The following is a 23,156-nucleotide window of genomic DNA, read 5'->3' on the forward strand; positions in this document are numbered from 1 at the left end:
GGAGGGTGAGCTGAGCAACCAATAATGAAAATAAACTTGATTTGCTGAACACCTTTCATACAAGAAATAGCCTACAGCCCAGTGTTTTATAATAACGAAATGACATGCAGTGGGTGCTTCACGTGAAACAACATAATTTCTTGTAGAATAAGAAGGGGGAAAAATGGTAATGAAGTAATATTTTTCACCGGGTTGTGCACGTATATTAAGCCTGCATGAAACCTCACGTTTAGAACGCACAGGGCGAAGTATACACACTGTAAAAAGCAACCTATAGAATCTACTCAATAAATGTGAGGTTGTGGTGACCCACAAGTAAGACTGAAAGAGACATTCACCAAGGCACTGTACCTTAAAGGGAGAGGTGTTATGATATACGAGTTCCGGATTAACATAGTGTGGCCGCTGTTGTTCTTACTCGCTGTACAGTGTTATATACTTATTGAAGTGGAGAGTAAAGCTGACTCAACGCATCTCCGTCTCTTGTCTCCTCACTTATTGCACTCCACATTGGTGACCCAGACGCAAGTTGGATACGGCTGAATCATGTCGAACGACGGTGATGAGAATGCTGCTGCTGCCGCGCCGGCCACTGCTAGCGGCGCTGCTAGTGGCGCAGCTAATGTCTGCGCTATCTAAGCTGCCACCATCAAGTTACCGGACTTTTGGCAGCACAACCCACGGCCGTGGTTTCAACACATCGAGTCATAGTTCCAGCTGAGAGGAATAACGCAGGATGTTACAAAGTATTTCCACGTGGTATCGGCCTTAGATGCCTCGACGACAGCCAGAGCTATGGCGCTGTTAGAGGCTCCTCTGGCTAACGGCAAGTACAACGCACTCAAAAAATTCCTGTTGAAAATCTTTGAACTGTCGGAGCTGGAGAAAGCAGACCGCCTGCTGTCCCTGACCGGCCTTGGGGACAGCAAGCCGTCTGAGTTAATGGAGAGGATGCTGGCTGTGCTGTGCACGGCGGATCCCTCATTCCTCTTCGCCCACATCTTCCTGCATCAGCTTCCATTACCCGTGCGCACCGCACTGGCCTGCTACCCCCTCGCTTCCTCCAGAGACTATCGGGCGCTGGCTGTGGAGGCAGACAGGATTTCCCTCGCCAATCGGCAGCAGTTTGTCCATGCGCTGCTGCCCCCCCAGCACACGTCTGCCCCGCTTCCACCACCGGAGGACGGCCCGGACACCGCAGCTGCTGTGACGGCCCGCTGACAGCGTGAGGACGGGTGGTGTTATTACCATTGCAGGTTTGGGGCCAAGGCCAAGCAGTGTCACCAGCCTTGCAGTTTTGGAGCCCAGGGAAAAGCCAACGGCACGCCCATTTGTACCTATGGCATGAGGTATGTGGAAGTGTGTTTCAGCGTGCAGCGTTTCGGCTGGGACTTCGTGTTGGCCACCGTGTCTACGCTGCTCCTGGGGGCGGATTTCCTCTGTGCTTACAGACTGTTGGTGGATGTTACAAACTGCGGCCTGATCGATGCCCTCTCTTTTGCTTCGTACCCCTGCACGCTGGGAGGGGTGGGGGCGCTTTGTCTGTCGAACACGCTTGCCACCGGGGACCTGTATCAACGTCTGCTTGCTGAGTTCCCTGATATCACCACGCCTACATTTTCATCAAGCCTACAGGACGGCCCCCACGGTGCTGCTCATGGAAGATGTGGTGTTTGACGCAGCCAACGCTACACTCCTCTGCAACGTCTCCACTGGCCAACCGCGCCCCATGGTACCTGCTGGCTGGAGGCGTAAGGTTTTTGACTCCATACACAGACTTTCCCACCCAGGGGTGAAGGCCTCTACCAAGCTGGTGGGGGCCAAGTTCATCTGGCCTGGCCTGGCCTGCGGAGGGGTCAGGGCCTGGGCTGCTGCCTGTGTGGCGTGCCAGCACGCAAAGGTGACTCGTCATACCAAGGCCCCTTTGGCACCTTTCAAAGTGCCTGAGAAACGTTTTGATCATGTGAATGTGGACCTGGTGGGCCCACTTCCCCCCTCCCGTGGTACACCTACCTCCTCACCATGGTGGACAGACCACCAGGTGGCCAGAAGTGGTTTCCCTGTCCTCCACTACGGCAGCTGAGGTAGCCCGGGCGTTCATTATGGCTTGGGTGGCCCGTTTCGGCACACCGTCCTACCTCTCCTTGGACAGAGGTCCGCAGTTCACATCGGAGCTTTGGACTGCGGTTGCCGAGGTCCTGGGGGTAAAGGTCCACCGTACCACGGCCTATAACCCACAGAGCAACAGACTTTGCGAGTGGTTTCATCTTGACATGAAGGCTGCGCTAAGGGCCAGCCTTACGGGTGGCGACTGGGCTGACCGCCTCCCATGGGTTATGCTTGGCCTTCGCTCCGCCCCCAAGGAAGATCTTCAAGCCCCAATCGGCCGAGCTGGTGTACGGCCAGCCTCTGCACGTCCCGGGGGAGTTTCTTCCAGATGCCACGGCCCCGTGGTCAGTTGCCTCCCATCGTGCTGTGTCCCGGGACGTTGCCGACGCTTTTGTTCCCATTCCAACGTCTCAACATGGCCTCCCCCAGTCCTATGTTCCCAAGGATTTACCGTCAGCAAAGTATGTCTTCATCCGCCACAATGGCCATCGTATCCCGCTGCAGCCCCCCTATGATGGGCCCTTCCATGTCCTGGTGGGAGGGTCTAAGAACTTTGTTGTGGATATTGGGGGCAGGCCTGAGCAGGTGGCTATAGACCGTCTCAAGCCTGCGCATGTGGATATTGGCGAACCGCTTCGCTGGCCCAGCCCCCACGGCGAGGGCGCCCCACGGCGAGGGCGCCCCCCTGCGGCGGCCTCGGCCCCTGCCCCTGCCCTGCCCCTCGCCCTTCTCCTGTTAAGCGCAGCCGTTATGGCTGCCTGGTCCGCCCCCCTACACGTTGACCTTTCTAGGGACTGTTATGAGCTGGACTGTTCTGTTTTGCACTAGCGTATAGTGTCCTATGTTCTCTTTGGGGTACCTGTTCGGTCTGGCCCTGTTATTATGGGTGAATTCTGGGGGGGGCCTGTGTGGTGACCCACAAGTAAGACTGAAAGAGACATTCACCAAGGGACTGTACCTTAAAGGGAGAGGTGTTATGATATACGAGTTCCGGATTAACGTAGTGTGGCCGCTGTTGTTCTCACTCGCTGTACAGTGTTATATACTTATTGAAGTGAAGAGTAAAGCTGACTCAACACATCTCCGTCTCTTGTCTCCTCACTTATTGCACTCCACAAGGTAACAATTTGTTTGGGTAGATTACCCAACAACATTCCCCCAATGTTTTGACATTTAAAAGCTATGATACACTAAAAGAAATTAGGTAAAGTTTACCCAACATTTCTCAATACATTACACAACTGATAACTTATAAAAAGTAAGTAACATTACCTCTTTATTGTAAGCACTTAATACTTAATAATGTTTATTAATAATTGAACAATATGAGTAATTAATCATTACTTATTCAGGGAAGGTAAACTTTACTTTAAAAAAAATATTGTCAGGCACAGGAGATAATTCATCATGTCAATTTCTTTTAATCAATGAAATGTTCAAAAAATAAGGACAGGAGGAGGTACAAAAGAACCCTCTCCACTCTGCATATTCAACTGAAACAAGTTTCTTAAACCCTTCATATGTTGATTCCAGTTTGTTTGTTATCCCAAACATAAACATCTTACATTTTTTATATGTTTGAGGAACATATGCAGATATTTGCAAAGCCTTATGGGATTGTTGAAGATAACCAGTCTGTCTGTGCCTGAACAAAAAACTGCATTTTCCACATCTCAACACAGTGTCCCTTTGGTTAAATGAATTGACAGCCTAGTACCAGCCAGAAACACACTGAGTTCAGTCCTTGCTTAACCAATTTGTGTCTTTTGAATCACATTGATCCATGAGATGATATGCATTATGCTCTGACGTCCTGTTTCCGAGAAGGCAGCACGGAGCTGCGCCAAACAAAGCTGACAGAAGCACAGAGAGAAGAAGAGTTATGATCCACCGTCTCATCCAGTCGCAGTGCTGTGAACTGGCAGGTTTTAATGTTGCAGAACACTGTTTTTTGCAATTAGTTTAAAGTGTAAACATGTATTGTTATTGTGAATCTTTGGTTAAAACTAGCTTTCAAACAAACCTCAGCGCCCCCTTTTCCAAAATATTGCTTCCAACGCCCCCCATCATCTTCTGAACACCCCCTGGGGGGCAGTACTGCCTCCGTTGAGAAACACTGAACTAATAGAACTCCTACCTGATGTCATCACTGGTCTCATCTCTACATGAGGCCATCGCCGACCTCATGTCTGTCTCATTCACTCCTTGCCTGTGTTCTTCTCCACTAAGACATATTGTCAAACAAACATTATACATACATAACAGTTATGCAACTGATTTTCCATATTAGTTTTTCCATATTAATAATATTAAGAAATTAATCTGTTGGTATCAAGTGGCTCCCCCTACACTTCCACCTAATGTTAGACCTACCTGTTGCCTTCCCCTGTCTTCCTGATCCACCATCCTCACACCTGAATGAAATTAACTCACCATTAAATATAGCAGCCTCAATTCAATTCTTAAATTAGCCTAGTGATGGCATCTGATAAGACAACTATTATGCAGTAAGGTTGTGCTGCTGTTGAAATTACATTCACATTTTGGATTTTAAAAAGTACAAATATGGAGAGCCACTTAAGCACAGACCTTTAAAGAGAGAGATGTGACCCTGTAATTACAGCTTCCATGTCACCCAACAGATGTGACTATAGCCTGTATGTCTGACAGCTAATGGTAAAACAAAATATATGCATGATTCCATGGTAAACCGGAATTATTGCATTAGTTATGTTTTACAGATTATTGTCATCTATTGTACATGCTACTTTATATTTTCCAGTTTTCAGCTCAGCAACCTCGGTTTTGCATATTCTAAGCTAGCCGTAAACCTTAATTTGGCTACTACATTCCTAGTGTTAGCAAACGCTAGCTAGTCTGTTAACTATTAATGTTAACTTTAATTTGCAAGCTTCCAAGCACAGACGTCACACTTTAAATCCTACCTGTTGCCTTTCACTATCCACTTATTGAACTGCTGTTGCATCCCTTGACATGCCATCTCCTTTTCCCTCTTTCTTTTTCTATTTTTAGCCCCCGACAGCTTTTTTGCTTTATCCATCTTTTTCCATTGATGACAATTCACTATTGTACCTGCTCGCTCAGCGATCAAGGCGCCCCCGTTCGCGACATTACGAATCCTACTATGGCCACGCCAAAGACCCGCCAAGTGGTGCCTGGGTCTTGGCGTGGCCATAGTAGTGAGCACCCCCCGCTCCTTCTTCTACAGCATGTCAAAATTCTATGATGGAATCTTATGAAATAGGGTCCTCTACAATGTTATGTAACATTGAAGAAATGTAAAGTGTTGTTCAAGTGTTTTCCGGCCTTGACCCTTACGCACAGAGATTGTTCCAGATTCTCTGAATCTTTGGATGATATTATGCACTGTAGATGATGATAACTTAAAACTCTTTGCAATTTTTCTCTGAGAAACTCAGCATTGGGGGAATTGGTGATCCTCTGCCCATCTTGACTTCTGAGAGACACTGCCACTCTGAGAGGCTCTTTTTATACCCAATCATGTTGCCAATTGACATAATGAGTTGCAAATTGGTCTTCCAGCTGTTCCTTATCTGTACATTTAACTTTTCCGGCCTCTTATTGCTACCTGTCCCAACTTTTTTGGAATGTGTAGCTCTCATGACATCCAAAATGAGCCAATATTTGGCATGACATTACAAAAGGTCTCATTTTCAACATTCGATATGTTATCTATATTCTATTGTGAATTAAATATAAGTTTATGAGATTTGTAAATTATTCCATTCCTTTTTTACTCACAATTTGTACAGTGTCCCAACGTTTTTGGAATCAGGTTTGTAGAAACGCACAAAAATAGCTACATATAGAAAAATATTATTATTATTTTTTTTTTACCATCGCTTTGGCGCCCCTATGCGCCGCATATAGCGCATACCCACTTTTTGCGCCACTGGGCGGGCTAAGCGAGCAGACACACTTTTACACCGTTTAGCAGTCAGCATTTTAACCGTGTTTACTCCAGCTGCTAGCTAACTTTACCTGCTATCGAGTGTAGTGTTGACTAGCGTCCCGTGCGGCGATGTTTCAGTTCCCTCCGTCCGTTTTCGGAGCATCAGAGAGAAGCGCAGTCATTTAAGTGGCACCTAAATAAGGCACCAAAATCCACGTTGCTATTCAGTCCGGTCCATAAGGCACCGGTGCCATTTTTTTTTAACGATGACAAGCCGGAATGAAAACAAGCCAAACTGAAATAGGAGTAACGAGGCTATTTTTAAAATGTAAGGAGTAGGAAGTACAGATAATTGTGTGAAAATGTAAGGAGTAGAAGTAAAAAGTCTGCTGCAATATAATTACTCCAGTAAAGTATAGATACCCAAAATTTCTACTTAAGTAAGGTAACAAAGTATTTGTACTTCATTACTTAACACCTCTGATTGCAAGTAATATCGTTATCAAGATATTCAACCAAGTTATCATATAGTAGGGTGACCATATTTTGATTCCCAAAAAAGAGGACACTCGGCCCTGCCTCAAGACAAATCCAGAAAGGCTTCTCAGAGGTTAATGAACATGCTTTATTATGCCTCAATGGTGCAAAAATAACTTTTGTAATAACATAAAATAAAATCTGTAACAACCTGTAACAAAATAATAGCTCTCTTTTAAAATAAATAAATATGAAATAATGTTCTAAATATGACCTGTTCTGTTAGAAAATCCAGCTTCAACAAAATATCTCTTAATACCTTTTCAATGTAATAAGATAAATAATAAAGACACTGAAACATATGTGCCAGCTTTGCACACAGCGCACCGGACAAGTGGGAGGCGTCCCACTTGTCCGGTCCCGACCGGGACGGTACGTGGGACATTTTTTTTGCTGCTCAACTGTGAAGCTGCACTAGCTGCACTAGTCTTACTTTATGGTTGTGTGCAGGCTCCACGCAGAGCTTTCGCCGTAAGTGGCCTGGGGTCTCATTTATAAAACTGTGCGTAGGATCCTTACTATAAGTGTACGTACGCCCAAAAGCCGCACCAATCACAGCGTAAGAATGCTGAGAAGCGGCACTTTTCAGAGGTGGAGATTGAAACCCTGATATCTCAGGTTCATTTGCACAAACGTGTGTACTTTTTGGCAGCCTGAAAACTGTTATTAAAGGCTGTAGAATGCAGAATGAAAGAGATCACTGATGCGGTCAACAGTGTTACCGTAGTAAATCGGACTTTTAATTTGACTGATTTAATTTATACATTCTTGACATATTTTCTATAGCCTTAATAGTAATATACAGGCTTCTATTGCAATCTCTTAGGCCTACATATAGGTGTAGCCTACTTATTTAAATAAACACACAGTAGCGGAGTTTATGCAGTGTCTTTTATTTTACTCTTGTTTTTTTTCATGAGTCAGAACGAGGCAACAGCTGAGGGAGAGCACGTGTCCTCCGCCCCTCCCCCGTGCTGGACCACCACCTCCACCCTGTCTCTTGACAGCAGAGGGGCTGGAAAAACAAGCTGAAATAACTCGGTTAATGACAGAAATAAATCGTTCACTTGAAAGAGAAACAAAAACCTGAAGAATAAATAAAAATGTTGTGCATCGTCGTGTTTCCTGTATTAAATATCATTGCCAAACATAACACTATAGGCTATACCTTTTAAAAGCGAGGAATAATAATATCCTGTCTCCTTGGTATAGCCCCCAGTTGGTGGCTGTTCTGGACACTGCTCTCTGGGCATTGGGTCATCTGACTTCATCACTACATTTATGGCACCGTGTTTTCCTGCGCGATGTTGTGCAGAACCCCACAGGCTAAAACAATGTTGCAGACCGGCGCATAGAGGTCTTCTAAAAGAGCCAGATCTGCCATGACACTGACTCCAAAACTTGCGTACACGAGTTCAGACCAGACGTGAGAAATAAATAAATGCCGAGCTTTGCGTAGGAATCGGCGTACGCCCGTCCTACGCCCGTCCTACGCCTGTTTTTGGTCGTACACACGTTTCATAAATTAGGGCCATTCTCCCGTCAAGTTTGTTTTTTATAAATCACAACCTTTGCGTGGGAAGTGGCGTACGCACATTTTCAGCCCCGTTTTGTGCGTACGCCACGTTTATAAATGAGACCCCTGATGTTTATAATGGTGCGCTGGTGTGTGCATCGAGCCGGCTTGTGTGTGTGTGTGTGTGTGTGTGGGGGGGAGTGGGTGATAGAGCGAGGGAGAAGTGAGAGTGACAGCGAGCAAGTACAACTCTAGAGTCATAGTGAGAGAATCAAAGTGTCTCCCCTGTGTTTTCTGACCACAGTGGGAAATCTTTAGCAGGAAACGCTTTTTGTGTGCAATGCTGCTCTGCTGTCTGCTCTGGTCCCTGTGTATGTGAGAACAAGGCAGCCTCTCGGGAATTATGTTACACAATTCCCGAAGTGAAAACCGGACATTTTCATGAATTTATAAAACCCCCCGGACGCCCCGGACAGTAGGTAAAAAGTAAACATGTCCGGGCAAAAGAGGACGTTTGGTCACCCTATCATATAGGCTATTGCATATTATCCTCATATTGTGCAGCATTTTGTCCATGCTTAGGATATTTCCACCCATTCAGGGCAGGTGCAGTTCTCAGACAGCTGACCCAGCTACTTAATTATCCAACTGAAGGACTGACTGTTGGACTGATGGATGGACTGACCAGCCAGACCAACTTTTGAACCAACTCCTGGACCAACTCCTCGACCAGTTAGGGAAATGACTGCTGGACCGACTCATGGACCAAGTAGTGGACTGACTGTAGGACTGACTGCTGGACTGACTGCTGGACCAACTCATGGACCAAATGGTGGACTGACTGCTGGACTGACTGCGGGACCGACTGCTGGACCGACTCATGGACAATTTAGTGGACTGACTGCAGGACTGACTGCTGGACCGACTCCTGGACAAAGTAGTGGACTGACTGCAGGACCTTCCAGTACGATGCCGGACAGCGCCAATCCGTCTTCCCTCCCTCCGTGGGACAATTTTCTGTCAACGATCCCATCTGAGTAGGCTATTCCAGCCGTATGCCAAAAAATCAAGAGCTGCTAAAACTCTGAGTCAGCCATGGGAACACAAGTTTAAGAAGTGCCAAGTTTAGAAACGACATTGTGCCTCCAGGCAAGTGGGCTCGTTGGCAAAAAAATAAGTTTTTGTGATGTGCAATGCACATCAGCACAGTTTGTAGCCACACTGGAGGGGGCGTTCCCTGCACTAAAGCAGTCGGGAGGGTTCAAGATAATGCGGTGCTCCCGGGGTAAACAACTCCTGGACTTGCCAATGCCGCCAGGGGGATACACACCCAGTTATCTTAAAAACCGAAGTGCTCTAAATAAGGCTGTTGCATATGTGGTTCCGCTGCAGTGTGAGCTCCCCCTGAATGGGGATGGGCAAAAGGTAAGATATGTCTTTAAGTCTTAACTTTCGTTGTTGTGTATTATTTTGTGTATGTTCCCCTTTACAATGTCTATGTAAATTACATTTTAGGACAAAAATACTGAGGAGTTGAAACAAAGATGCAATAGGTGCAACCAGGTTGTGCCTTTGCATCTTCTGGAAAGCCACTGCCAAAACTGCAACACCAGGTAAGACACTGTCTGTGTAGAGTTATTTCTGTAAACAATTCAAAGCATAGTGTGTTTTCTAAATTTAGTCAACGTTGTGACAGAAAAGTGTATCTGATGTAACAAATTACTTTTGAAACAATTGGGTTCAAAAGTATTTTTAATTGAAATTACTAGTAATTAATAATCATTATTTTTAGTATTTTGATCACCAGGTGGCTCTGTCATAAACTAGGAATAAGTAAATGTTTTAATGTAATTAACATTGTAGATTTTAACAAAGTAGGTATTATAAATTGACAAATTGATGTCGAAATTGATGATTTCTCTTTTGTACACTAGCATCCCCACAACGGTGCCAGACTCCAGCAATGCGTAAGTTAAAATGTGGTCTTGTCGAGGATCTGGCTGGCGGGGATCCATGACCATTCCTCAGGACCATACCCAGCCCAGTCCACCAGGTACAGGTAACCCCGCCTTCTACGTCGCACATCCAGGAGGCGGCGTATCGTATATGCCGGGTGACCATCTATGATCCCTGGAGGGGGAGGCGCTGCCACTGGGACGGAGAGTGAGCTGACGGAGACTGGCTTGAGCTGGGAGACGTGAAACACAAGGTGGATTTTCAGATGAGGGGGGAGCTGGAGTCTTGACGGCGGTGGGGTTGATGACAGCCTCGATGGGGTAAGGGCCCACAATACGGGGGGCAAGTTTCCTGGAGGTGGTCTGGAGAGTTGAGTATCTGGTCGGTCTGAATGTAGGAGAGGTTTTTAATGGTCCGTCCAAACCAGGAAGGGGTGTTCGGCGCCCTCCAGCCAGTGCCTCCATTCTTCCAGAGCCAGTAACTCTCGGTCTCCCACTCTGTAATTCTGCTCCGTGGGGGCAGCGCGAGAAGAAGGCACAGGGGTAGAGCTTGTGATGAGTGGGGGAGTGTTGGGATAGGGTGGCGCCGATGCCCACGTTCGAGGCATCCACCTCCACCACAAAATCAAGGGAGGGGTGAGGATTGATGAGGATGGGGGCTGAGGTGAACCGGGTCTTGAGGAGGGTGAAGGCTGCAGCGGCCTCTGGGGACCAGACGAAGGGGACAGAAGCAGAGGTGAGGTGGGTGAGAGGGGTGGCCAAAGAACTGGGGGGTGGGGTGCGCAGACCACTCTAACTCTGCCTCTCCCCTCCCCTCCATGAAGTAGGCTATAGCTGAGCTGACGGTGCGTACTGCACAGCGAACTATAAACTATAAAATATAGTCTTCACTAAAATCACCCAAGCAGAAAGCACAATAGTAATTCTGAAACGTGATTGACTGAAGATACAACAATGCCATCACACAACACAGTTGAGCCAACATATACTGCACTTGACAACTAAGTCTCACACAGGCCTATAGAAGCATCACAAAATAATGATGCAATACATGTCTGATATCCATGGCATTTCAATAAACTAAACTAAATATGTACATTATCTGGTCACAAGGTCACAACAGATTATATTAGCCTACTCAATTTACAGATAGCATAATAGCTCTTACCTTTAGAAATTCTAATTTCTTGTCCTTTTCTTTGCAAAGTCGCAGATTAAATCCTCAAAATCGAGCTCCCTCAGCAGCTCGCTAAACCCTACTACAAATGCGTTGCTATGTGTTGGTAGCACTTTACAGGCAACGCAATAAATGTCTCCGGTGGACAGTGAATATAGAATCCACTTCCGTGGTACAGTTTCACCGTTGTGAAGGTGTTGGGTCAGTGCTTCGAGAGAGCGTGTCTTTCTGCCGCCAGCCTCGTCCTCCAAGATGCTGGATATTTAGCCGCCCGATTCTGAAAGGCTAATATCCCTCTGGGTATAATTTCCTCTGTACGGTCTCTGTAATCAGTCCCCATAGTGCAGGGTCTTCAGAGATGATAGTACCTGAGGGGCCATTACCATGTTCTGTAATGCTGATGACCGGCCTCATCTCTGTCTTTTTCCACAACAACTTCGCTAAAGTTAACGTTAGCTACCATTAAGTGTGGCTGAGTGTAGCTGGTAAAAGGCAGTGATTCTTCCAAGCTAACGTTGGCTAGCTCCTCGACATCCTCCTCTTCGTCATTCCCAGCTCTTTTAAAAAAGCTATTTATTCAGGGGACATTTTTTATAGCAGCCACTTCTTTCTCTTCCTTTTCCACACTTTCACTCGGTGATACAATCCAATCTGACCGGGGATCAGTTACAAATTAATTCCACTCTTTCAGTCTTAACTCGTTCTTAGAAAACTGATCTTGAATCAGTACGATGTAAACAACCTGCTCTATGCCCACCCACCTTTACCATTAACCAATCTACACAGTGCATGCGGCCATCTCCCAATCATTACCTGTCCAGTAATCATACTGACTTAGAAAACACACAATCACGAGACTTCATTTTTTGTAAACAACTTTTATTTAATTCTGATTGGGTAATTATCAAGACTTCGCTTGGGCCCCAAGTGCGCATGGGTCCCTGGGCCTGTGCCCATAATGATTAATGCCCATTGGGTAATCTGGGCTTGATCGCAGTTTGCTAACAGGGGGTACTGCCCCCCTACTTCCCGTGCCTATGTGAAACGGCGGTAGAAATTGGCAAAGCCCAAAAAATGCTGAAGCTGTTTGACGGAAGTGGGAGTGGGCCAGTCAACTACGGCTTGGATTATGGCTGGGTCTGCACGAAGGCGCCCGCTTTCAACGATGAAGCCCAAAAACTGTAGGGACTGGACGTGGAATTCACATTTGTCAGCTTAAACAAAGTCGGTTTTCCACAAGCTGCTGCAGCACTAAGCGGACGTGTTCAGTGTGTTGGAGTGGGTCGCGGGAGAAGATCAGGATATCGTCTAAGTACACAAAAACGAACCAAGGCAAAAAATGCTGGAGGACGTCATTTATAAGGGCTTGAAAAATGGCGGGGGCGTTTGTGAGGCCGAAGGGCATTACCAGATACTCATAATGACCTAACGGGGTGTTAAATGCCATTTTCCATTCGTCCCCCTCCCCTCTGAACAAGATGGTAGGTGAGAGGCAAGAGGAGCAAGCCTGACCGAGCAACGCTCCCTGGACAGAGGGCAAGGAAGCCGAGGAAGGAGCACTGGAAGCGGGGGAGCCAAGGAGCAGAAGAGGGGAAGGCTGGAAGTAGGCGTGGAGGCAGAGCGGAGCAGGGAGCTGCGAGGAGGGGACCGGTTGGTGAGGCCAGCTGACTGGAGGCAGAATGATGGAGGTAATAACTGCAGAGAACAGATAAAGCACAGATAGTTAGGCAGGGGAACAGACAAAGGGAAATATACCGGATTTCTGAAGCACTTGGAGTTTGTATCGCCAAGGTGGCAGAAACAACGATCAAGCGAAGATGGTGAGTAGATCCGGGGTTTAAATACTGTGCTTGATTGTTGCTGATGACTGGCAGGTGTTTCCGGCTGGAGAAGTGATGGTAGGATGATGAACAGGTGTGTGTAATCAGTTGGCTGGCACGGGCAGGAGGGGAGGAGGAAAAACAAAGAGACACAAGCTATGTTTCCATCCCAACCCGGTCTCACGCCAGGTCGTGTAATAGTCACGTTATTTAGATTCATAAATTTGTGTACAGGTTACGATTTTGACGTTTTTTTCGTGTATATGCAACGACTTATTTTGACGTTTTTTTCGTGTATATGCAACGACTTTTGAACGTTTACAGGTGACGCTTTTCGAACCTGCTCTGAGGGACGCGACAACGGGGAAATGAAGCGCCACACGCCGGCCAAAACAACGGGGCGGGCTGCCACTCGCAGGACGCAATTCTGCTCTGGGGGACGCGACAACGGTGAAATGAGGCGACACACGCGGCCACAACAACGGAACGGGCCGCCACTCGCGGGCCGCCGCCACTCGCAGGACGCGATTCTGCTCTGGGGGACGCGACAACGGGGAAATGAGGCGCCACACGCCGGCCACAACAACGGAACGGGCCGCCACTCGCATCACGCGATCCACGGGCGCAGGGGCACACAACAACGGGGAAATGAAACGCCACAACGGGGAAATGAAATGCCGGTTGTGGTTAGGAAAAAAAAAAAGAATGGGGAAAGGAACCGTCACACGCAGGACACACCGACAAAGGAACTGCAACACGCGGGACACAATCCCCGGTCTCCGGGGTGAAAGTTTTCTGACTTTTGCCTTATCAATATTACTCGCTACCGTCAGCGTTCTGGGATCACGAAATATGCTTCCCATTAAAATGCATTGCTTTCAATTTCGTAATCGGCACACGAAAAAAAAAGGAATTTACGTAACCTGCCCACGACTTAATAGATTAAAATAACGTAACTATATAACGACCTGCCGTGAGACCTGGCTGTTCCATCCACACGTTTTATCCGAATTACGTGATATCAAATGAAAAATGCCTTATGGAAACAGTAAAATTCAATAGACTTTCATGAATATCAACTCAAATGAAATACGTTCAGTCTCATCGGATTTTCTCTTGATCGGTATACGGCTTATGCGATAAACGCTGATGGAAACGTTATTTGCCGAATAAATTAATGAATTGCAATTAAGTTTTAGGTCACTTTATGGTTGCAACCTGCCACAAAACAAAGAAGAAGAAGTTTTAGTTCCTTTTCCGCCCAGTATTTTTCCAGTTTGCACACATGACAGGTGTCAACAAAGACAGATGTAAGCGGACGAGATGAGAGACTTTTTGAATTTAATTTATGAGCAAAATATAACGGCTATTTTAGATAGAAAAAAAAAAAGAGAAATGCCATAATTTATCAGGAACTCGCGAAGGAAATGACCAACAAGGGTTACAACAAGCCATGGGACGTCCTCCGGAGTAAATGGAAGGGGCTCAAACAGCGATACATCAAAAAAGAGAGTTGCCTCGCAACGTTTTTTTACCGAACTTCAGATAATTCGATTGACAAGTGGATGGAAACTTGGCTACAGAGAGGCAGGGCCAACAGAGAGACTGACAGGAGAGCATAACAGAAATAGCAAGTAGAAAACAAGTACTCCTCATCAACTGGCAACAACACTAGTCAATGAGGATTTACCTGATGTTGACCCACCAAAATGTTATCAACTGCCGGCAAGGTCAAACACCAAGTTCTGTTTTTAAATAAATGTTATCATGTAAATGAGTTCATAGAAAATGTATAGATTCTTTCTGGAATGTGGTTGAAAGGTTGATTAATGACCTAGATTGGTGAAGCTAGGCTTTCAAATATCTTTTCTGCCCTTGGAGGGCTAAAACATGAGGGGGGGATAAATGGATTAGAGAAGACATTTTATTATGACTATAAGGCCGTTGGAAATTATTAATTATTTGGTCATTTTAAATTGACTTCACATTGGATTAAGATTATACCTTACCCTATTTTTGTTACAACTTGTGTAATACATTCATTTTTAAAATGAACAGCATTAATTGTATTAATACTGTACAGTATATACACTCTTGAACAAAATCTTAAGACCGGGGAATCATTGCAAGTTTTTCGCATTTCGCGCTAGTGGATCATAACCGGGTTGTAAGTACTGCTTCAAAATACCAAAAGAAGAAACAGGAGCAAGAGAAAAAAAAATAGAGAGTAGGCAATTTATTGAAAACTTCATTTAAACTTAAACAGGCTGTTCAAGAGCTGATCAAAAGTTTAAGACCATAGCCCAAAAATAAACCCACAACAGAACTAAAAGTATCAAAAAAGGACTCAGTAGTGAGTAGCCCCACCGTTCTTGTTGATCACTTCAAACACTTGTTTCGGCATGCTTGATGCAACTGTTCCCAGGAGGCTGCTGGGAACGTTGCTCCATGTGGTGAAGATGGCTTCACGAAGGGCATCCACGGCCTGGAACTGACGTCCGTTTTTGTAAACTTCCCTTGCCATCCATCCCCAAATGTTCTCAATGGGATGAAGATCAGGGGAACACGCAGGATGGTCCAAAAGAGCAACACTATTCTCCTGGAAGAAGTCCTTTGTCAGGCGGGCGGTGTGAATTGCAGCGTTGTCCTGTTGAAAGACCCAGCCATTACCGCACAGACGGGGGATCTCAGTCAAGAGGGATGCCCGCTGCAACATGTCCACATAGCCAGTTGCCGTTTGATGCCCCTGGACAACCTGAAGCTCCATTTTCCCATTGAAGGAGAAAACCTCTCCGGTGGGATCTCCTTCTCATGCCAGTAACGTTGAAAGCCATCAGGACCGTCCAGGTTAAATTTTTTCTCGTCAGAGAATAAAACTTTCTTCCACCTTTCAATGTCCCATGTTTGGTGCTCCCTTGCAAATTCCAAACGGGCAAGTTTGTGGCGTGGGACGAGACGTGGCCTTTGAAGACGTTTTTTGTACTTGAAGCCCTTCTCTCGCAGATGACGTCTTATGGTTATTGGGCTTATTGGGTTAATTTGGGTCGAGGATCGACCTGTGTCTTCACGGACAACCCGCCCGATCCTGCGACTCAGTGCAGTTGAAATTTTTTTGGGTCTACCACTTGATTTTTTTGTCCCATAACTCTCAGCCAACCTTGGCAGCGATGGCGCGTTGCGAGAGGCCTTGCTTGTGCAGCTCAACAATCCTGCCACGTTCAAAGAGAGAAAGCTTTTTGCCTTTGCCATCAGGAGATCATGACAGTGTGACTGCCTGAAAAACAATGACACGAAAGCCATATTTTTGTGCAGATTTGACCTTTTTATGCCTATGGTCTTAAACTTTTTGATCAGCAGATGAACAGCCTGTTTAAGTTTAAATGCAGTTTTCAATAAATTGCCTACTCTCTATTTTTTGTCTCTTGCTCCTGTTTCTTCTTTTGGAATTTTGAAGCAGTACTTATAACCCGGTTATGATCCACTAGCAACAGAAAGCAACAATTTGGTTCTGCTGAAGGCTGCTGAAATGGCTAGAAACTGTCCGACTTGAGAGCAGATTTTTGTCACCGCCCCCGGCTGCTGTCGCCCGCTCTCGTCTACTTTACAGGCGAGGCGCAGTTCATCTCCAACGAGCCTATGTTCAGTCCGCGGCAGGGCAGTCAATGGTCGGGACTCCCCCGGAAATGAGGGAACTAGTCTCTCAAAATCTGACGAAAATCTTCTAAACTGACCTTTGTTGATCTGAAATGAAGACAGATTCAGCAACTGCACGGCCTATTTCTCGCTTAAAATGTTTTCAGAAACACGTTTCAGTGAAATATTTTAGTAAAATATGAGATCGTATTCTGAACGGCCGCCATGACAGTCTGGCTTTCAATTTACGGAGAAAACAAACCCATGTGACGCGTTTGTCCAATCAGCTGCCGGTTTTCATTACTTGGGCAACAATACAGAGTAGCGCCGCCTGCTGTTATGGAGACGTATTACGTTTCTCGGCCGCCACATGAAGTAAACAAACACAGCTGCGTTAATTTCGTTAATTCTTTTTAACGAGTTAAATATAAAAAAATTAACGTAAACATTAGCGCGTTAATTTTGACAGTATACATATATATATATATATATATATATATATATATATATATATATATATATATATATATACATATATACTTTCAAAATGGACTTTCAAAATGCTGCATCGGCTTTATTTCAAATAACCATTTTACTAAAACTGAAAAATACTACAACAACAAAATACTTTTCGCCCAAAGTTTTAAGCCATGCCAGTAGATAACTTTAAGCTTTTCATCCATCTCTGAAAAGATTGCTAAAGTCAATGTGCAAGGCTTTGCATGAAAATTCAAGAAATCATTACACTTTTTAAATTACCTTTGTTTGACTAGGTTCGTTAGAATTCCTCACCACCAACCCAGAATCATCCTGACCCACAATTTTGGAAAAATATTTTTCTATTGTTTTGTCTAAATTCTCTTTGTATTTGTTCATTTGTTTCTTGTAGCAGATGAGGTTAAAAGCTTTAAGGTACCTAAGAACTTGGATGCCAGTTCTTTCAGAGGCTTTATAAGGAGCATTTACCCTCCAATTCGGAGAAGGACCTTTGACCTCTGTAAGGTGAACAGAAATAGGGTTGTGGTCCCACTGACCGAAGCCACACCTCATGAACTGCGGTCAAGTGGAGTGTTGGGTCGTTCTGCCCTTTACATCCGCCCTGAGGTAAACCCCCGTTATTTCTAGCTTTTTCATTTTCTACAAAAAGTATTCACGGTTGTATTACTAAATTGATGTATTTATGTTGGATTGCATTTTTTTCCATATTTTCTAGACTGACATCAACTCTGATGAAGACAGCAGCTAGGCAATCAACTTGGTAAGTTACTCTCCAAAATAATTCATAATTAATTAATTTAACTTAATTAAGATTTTAGCTGAAGAATGTGGTTTAAATTTAACAAAAAATACAAGACAAACTCCCATGCACTTAGTAACAGAATATTTACTTCTGGGAGTGGACGATGCTGTCATTTATCTGCTGCAGCGAGCTCATTTGCACCTGGATGGTGGTGGCGGCACTGTGAAAATCACGTTTTGATTTGTCCAGTGCATTCAACACCATCCAGCCACAGCTACTAGGTGAGAAGCTGCAGCTTATGGATGTCGGTTTGTCCAGTCTCCTGGATCACTGACTACCTGACAGGCAGACCACAGTTTGTCCGTCTGGACCGTGTTCTGTCTGTTGTGGTGGTGAGTGGTACAGGGGCTCTACAAATCAGAATTAGAATTTGTTCAGTCTCCATAGTAAACGACCAGAGACTTCACAAAACCTAGGGGGTTGACAGTTTTTAAATAAGTTGTACCACACTGTTCCCTCAACCTAATGTTGATTCCATTATCTGTTTCCAGGATTTGGCGAGTTCTTCCAGCTCCGAATCTGAGTCTTCATCAGTGTTTCCTCCCATGTCTTTCCCATCTTCTCCTTCAGTGTCCCCTCCTGTGTCTGTTCCATCTTCACCTGCAGTGTATTTTCCCATGTCTGGTCCATCTTCCCGTGCATTGTCCCCTCCCATGTCTTTCCCATCTTCTCCTTCAGTGTCCCCTCCTTTGTCTGTTCCATCTTTGCCCACAGTGTCCCCTCCCATGTATGTTCCATCTTCCCCTGCAGTGTCCCTTCCCATATTTGTTCCATCATCCCCTCCAGTGTCTCCCACAGTATCCCCTCTTGCACCCTCTGTGGTGTCTCCCCAAGACGACCTAAAGGAGATACTACAGGCACTGTCTAGAGGCTGCAACTTTGAAGCGCTGCCACCCCCAGGCAATACAATTAATGTTGTCCGTACAGAAATTTTAGAGAGTGCCTTCAGGGCTTTCCGGAGGAGGGCATTTAACCCCCAAAGAAAATGGACATCGTTTTTGTCGACACCTGTGGCCAAGCAACCCGGTCTCACGCCGTAAAATAGTAAAATAGTCACGTTATTTTTATTTATTGATACGTGTACAGGTCACGATTTTGACGTTTATTTCGTGTACACGTCACGAATTTTGAACGTGTATAGGTCACGATTTTCGAACCTACTCTTGGGGACACAACAATGGAAGGAACTGCAACACGCAGGACGCGATCCCCGGTCCCTGGGGTGAAAGTCCTGTGTTGTTAGACCCATCCACCACCCCAACCAACCTCCCTGTGCGGACTTTCGCCTTATCAATACTACTCGTTACCGTCATCATTCTGTGATCACGAAATATGCTTCCCATTGCTTTAAAATTCGTAATCACCACACGAAAAAAACAACATTATTGTGTCCTGTCCACGACTCAATAGATTCAATAACGTGACCATATCACGAACTGCCATGAGACCGGACTGGGCCAAGGAGAGGGGTCAGTTGATAATGGGGGCCCAACCAGGGAATTTTTGACCCTGGTCATGAGGTCCCTGCTAAACTCACATTTTTTTGTGGGACCAACATTGACTAAAAACCTGGGATGGACTCCATAGGTATGTAGATGACTGAGCAACAGTTTAATTATCTCTCTCTCACACACACACACACACACACACACACACACACACACACACACACACACACACACACACACATACATGAAATGGCATAGTCAAATACTGTATATAAAGGCCCCAAATATCAACACAAAATCAATGATTAACATGATTTAATTTTCAAATGTTAAAACAGGGACTGATTTAAGGTTATCTTGTAGATGGCAGGGCCAAACAGCTCACTTGGAAGTGTCACTTCTCGTCCATGTGTCAAGTTTCTGTGTTTAGTTGGTTTCATGTTTTCTGTTGGTTTTCCATTTCCTGTTTAATTTTGTAGTCTCTCTGTTCTCTTATGTGTTTTACTTCCTGTCTTTTGGTTTTCCCGCCTTTGTGATTAGGCTTGTTCGAGATGAGCCAGATCTGCGCAGAATTGATCACCGGCGATCGGCGCCCAATGCATGCCGGTTAGATTTGGGTCCGACTTGATCCCGACTTGCTCTGACGTCATGCACACCTAGGCAACGATAATCTCACGAGACCAAGGTGGCCGCAGTTCTGAGAGCAGTTGCTTTTCACCAACTGCAAGAGCCAGGCGGACGCAGGCGGACCCAGTGCATGCTGGGAAATGCCAGCCTCTCAGCTGATTGGTTCAGAATCGACTCAACAGGACGACGTTTTATATAAATGTTTTATTGATTTTGAATCGGAGGGATTTTAACTGCGATTTGTCTGATTTAAAAGCTTATTCTGTACAGAACACATGTGTGGCTGATAGTGACGTTTAGAAGTCAGAGAGACTAAATCTGTTCAGATCATGGATCATCTACAGTGTGTTGTTAATTAAAATCAGCAATAGATCGCATGTAGAGAATTATGACAGATACTCTGTCATAATAACATCAACTGGAGACTGTGTAGGAGCTGATATATGGGTCTGATAAGATTTTATTAAATCGGAATCGGACCACAGTGTTTCTGTCACTTCCTGTTCAGCCTGAATGCTGCTGGAAAACTGTCCGACTTTAGAGCGGACTTTTGTCACCACCCTGGCTACTGCCGCCTGCTCTCGTCCGCTTTACAGGCGAGGCGCAGTTCATCTCGAATGAGCCTATGGTCTGCTCTGCCCTGATGTCTTTCACCTGTGCCCCAATCCTTGTGTCACCTGTTCCTTGTTAACCCTCGTTTACTTGTATATTTAGTCTCTGTTTTTTCTTTGTCTGTTGTTGGTTGATCATCTTTTGTGTAGTGCACTGTCCTGTCTTCTGCTGTAGTTTGTGTTCCTGGATTTGTTCCCCATTCCTTCCGTGTTCCTGTTTTTCTGGATTACTCACCTGCTCAGCTTACATGTTTGTAAGTCTCATTGTGTTTTCATTAATTATTAATTATTTTTTGAAACTGCTGCTCACTTCTTGCCTTTCTGCACTTGGGTCCAATCCTTCATCCTGACGGTAAGCACAGGTAAAAAATGAGGCATTACAAAAAAATGATAACTAAACTACAACTAAAACTGTAATGTCTGTTTGCAAAACTAACTAAAATAAAATTATCGAGTAAATGTCCTTAGTTTTTGACCGTGTCAGATAAAGGCAAGCGCCTTGCAGTGGAAGGTGGTAAAATATGTGGACAATTAAGGGAAAAATCCTACAAATTTGAAAGTACATTTGAGAAATGTGCACAAGGAGGCTAAACTAGCGTACCTTAACATTTAAAATCCAAATCGTATTACATGTAGTTTCAAAAATATTTCAGTGGATCATGACCTCGCCAAATTATTAACAGCACCTTCACCTATCTGTGGTAATAAAAACGTATTACTGACGCTTATACTTAAGAATTTTATAAACAACTACTTGTCTGCCTCTACAGCATTATTTTTCTAAAAATAATTGTACTGGCACAAAAGCATTTGGTTTATCAGATACAACTAATACTGCAAAATACATGTGGTTTTTTTTTTTTTTTCCTGGTTTATTTTGTCCTGTAAAATTTAGATTGGTCTTTTACTTTCAGAACTTAGTAGGGGAATCTACAAGGTGCTTGGAATGATAATTTCCATCTGCCTTGTTCATGGAGGAGTGGGGCCCCATGTTTTCGCAGAGCGGCTTCGCGAAACAACTCCCCGTGCTGATTTGATGGAGGTGGACGATGAGGACCTCAAGGAGCAGTTGAGAAAGGCAAAGTTTCAAATTACTAAAAGCAATATTTCACATTTTCGAGTAAATATACAACCCATCCAATTACTTGTATATTTCATATGTTTATCATTGTTTAACCTACATTTATCTTGACTAGCACATTGAATACCTTATACATTTCATGGTACTTGAAGAAATAGACAGATTATGGAATTGTGAATGTTGTATATCTAGACAAAAACTAAGCATTGGTTCATTGCAGGTCCAACAAGAAGCAACTGTAGAGGAAACCAGGGAAGCGTGCGTGCGTGGCATTTTCCTCAACCAAGTCAAAAACATGCATAGAGCTAATTGTGTACAAGAATGCAGACTACTTAGGGACTGTTCAGTATTTATGGAATGGACCACCTGAGGAAAATAGGGGAGGGTCATGTCTTTATATTCTTTGTTGAGGGGAGGGTCATCCAAAAAAAATGTAATCCAAAGGAGTGGGGGGGGGTCACCCAACTTTTGTATTCATAGAAACAGCTAAATTTCAAAGTGGCTTGTTTGGTGCATATTTTTCCATGTAGCTCTTAGGCTGCGACTCATTTCTCTGTCTTACCCCTTAGTTTTGCACGTTCACGTGAGAGTAAGGGCTGTCCCAATACTCATTTTGATCTAGGGGTAGGGCTAAGGGGAAGGGCTAGATACCCTTAGAGCCAAGTAAGGACTCAAGCTTACTTGGCCAGCAACAGGTATCCAGATACGTTGCGCAACAAGGAACATGGCTGCCAGATCGACACATCAATGTAAGTATTTTCGGCTTAAAGAATTGACTTAAAAATTACGAAAGTCTTGTTTTGTGCTCAAACAGTCCTCTACATATATATTTGCAACCATGTTATTAATTTAAACGTAAAAATCGCTATCTTGCTATGTTAACGTTAACATTAGCTACATTGCTTATTTGCACAACAGTCGTGTATTTCTTTGCCTTGCATGGACTCCATGCATGTCTGCAGTGTTAACTAAACTCCATTAGCAGCAAATTTAGTTTATCAGTGCATAACACTACTTGCTTTGGAGACATCGATATGTACTTTATATATACCGTACTGTATCACACAGGGACGCCGGAGGAAACCCAGCAGATGATCCACTTTCGGGCTGAAAACGAGCAGTAATCATTCGTATTTGATTCCTGTTCATGTACCTGTTCATTGTTGTTAGTTATGATACAGGACACTAATTAAATAAATAGGCAGGGTTACTGGCCAACAGGCATCAGACTGTAGTCTGGAATTTCAGAATAGCTGTAGTTTTTTGTTTGTGGTCTTGTGTCTTTTTTTAGTTTTATACATTTGAGTGCCTTTTTAATGTGTGTGATATGTAAGTTATGGTTCTAATAGTTGATAATGGTTCTGTAATATAATATATTTTATGTTTTTGCCTGTTAACTTTTTTTTGT

General features: G+C 44.6%; 1 protein-coding gene across 1 annotated transcript; it reads left to right on the forward strand.

The window, feature by feature from the left end:
- The first annotated feature begins 1,469 nt into the window (after positions 1–1,469).
- Positions 1,470–2,673, forward strand: LOC114553300 (uncharacterized). The gene is given in 3 exon segments (XM_028574541.1): positions 1,470–2,003; positions 2,006–2,032; positions 2,035–2,673. Coding segments are annotated over 3 exon segments (1,134 nt in total). The 5' UTR covers positions 1,470–1,486; the 3' UTR covers positions 2,625–2,673.
- The last annotated feature ends 20,483 nt before the right edge of the window (positions 2,674–23,156 follow it).

This window comes from Perca flavescens, chromosome 3 (genome assembly GCF_004354835.1).
Source record: "Perca flavescens isolate YP-PL-M2 chromosome 3, PFLA_1.0, whole genome shotgun sequence".
In the NCBI taxonomy this organism is placed as follows: domain Eukaryota; kingdom Metazoa; phylum Chordata; class Actinopteri; order Perciformes; family Percidae; genus Perca; species Perca flavescens.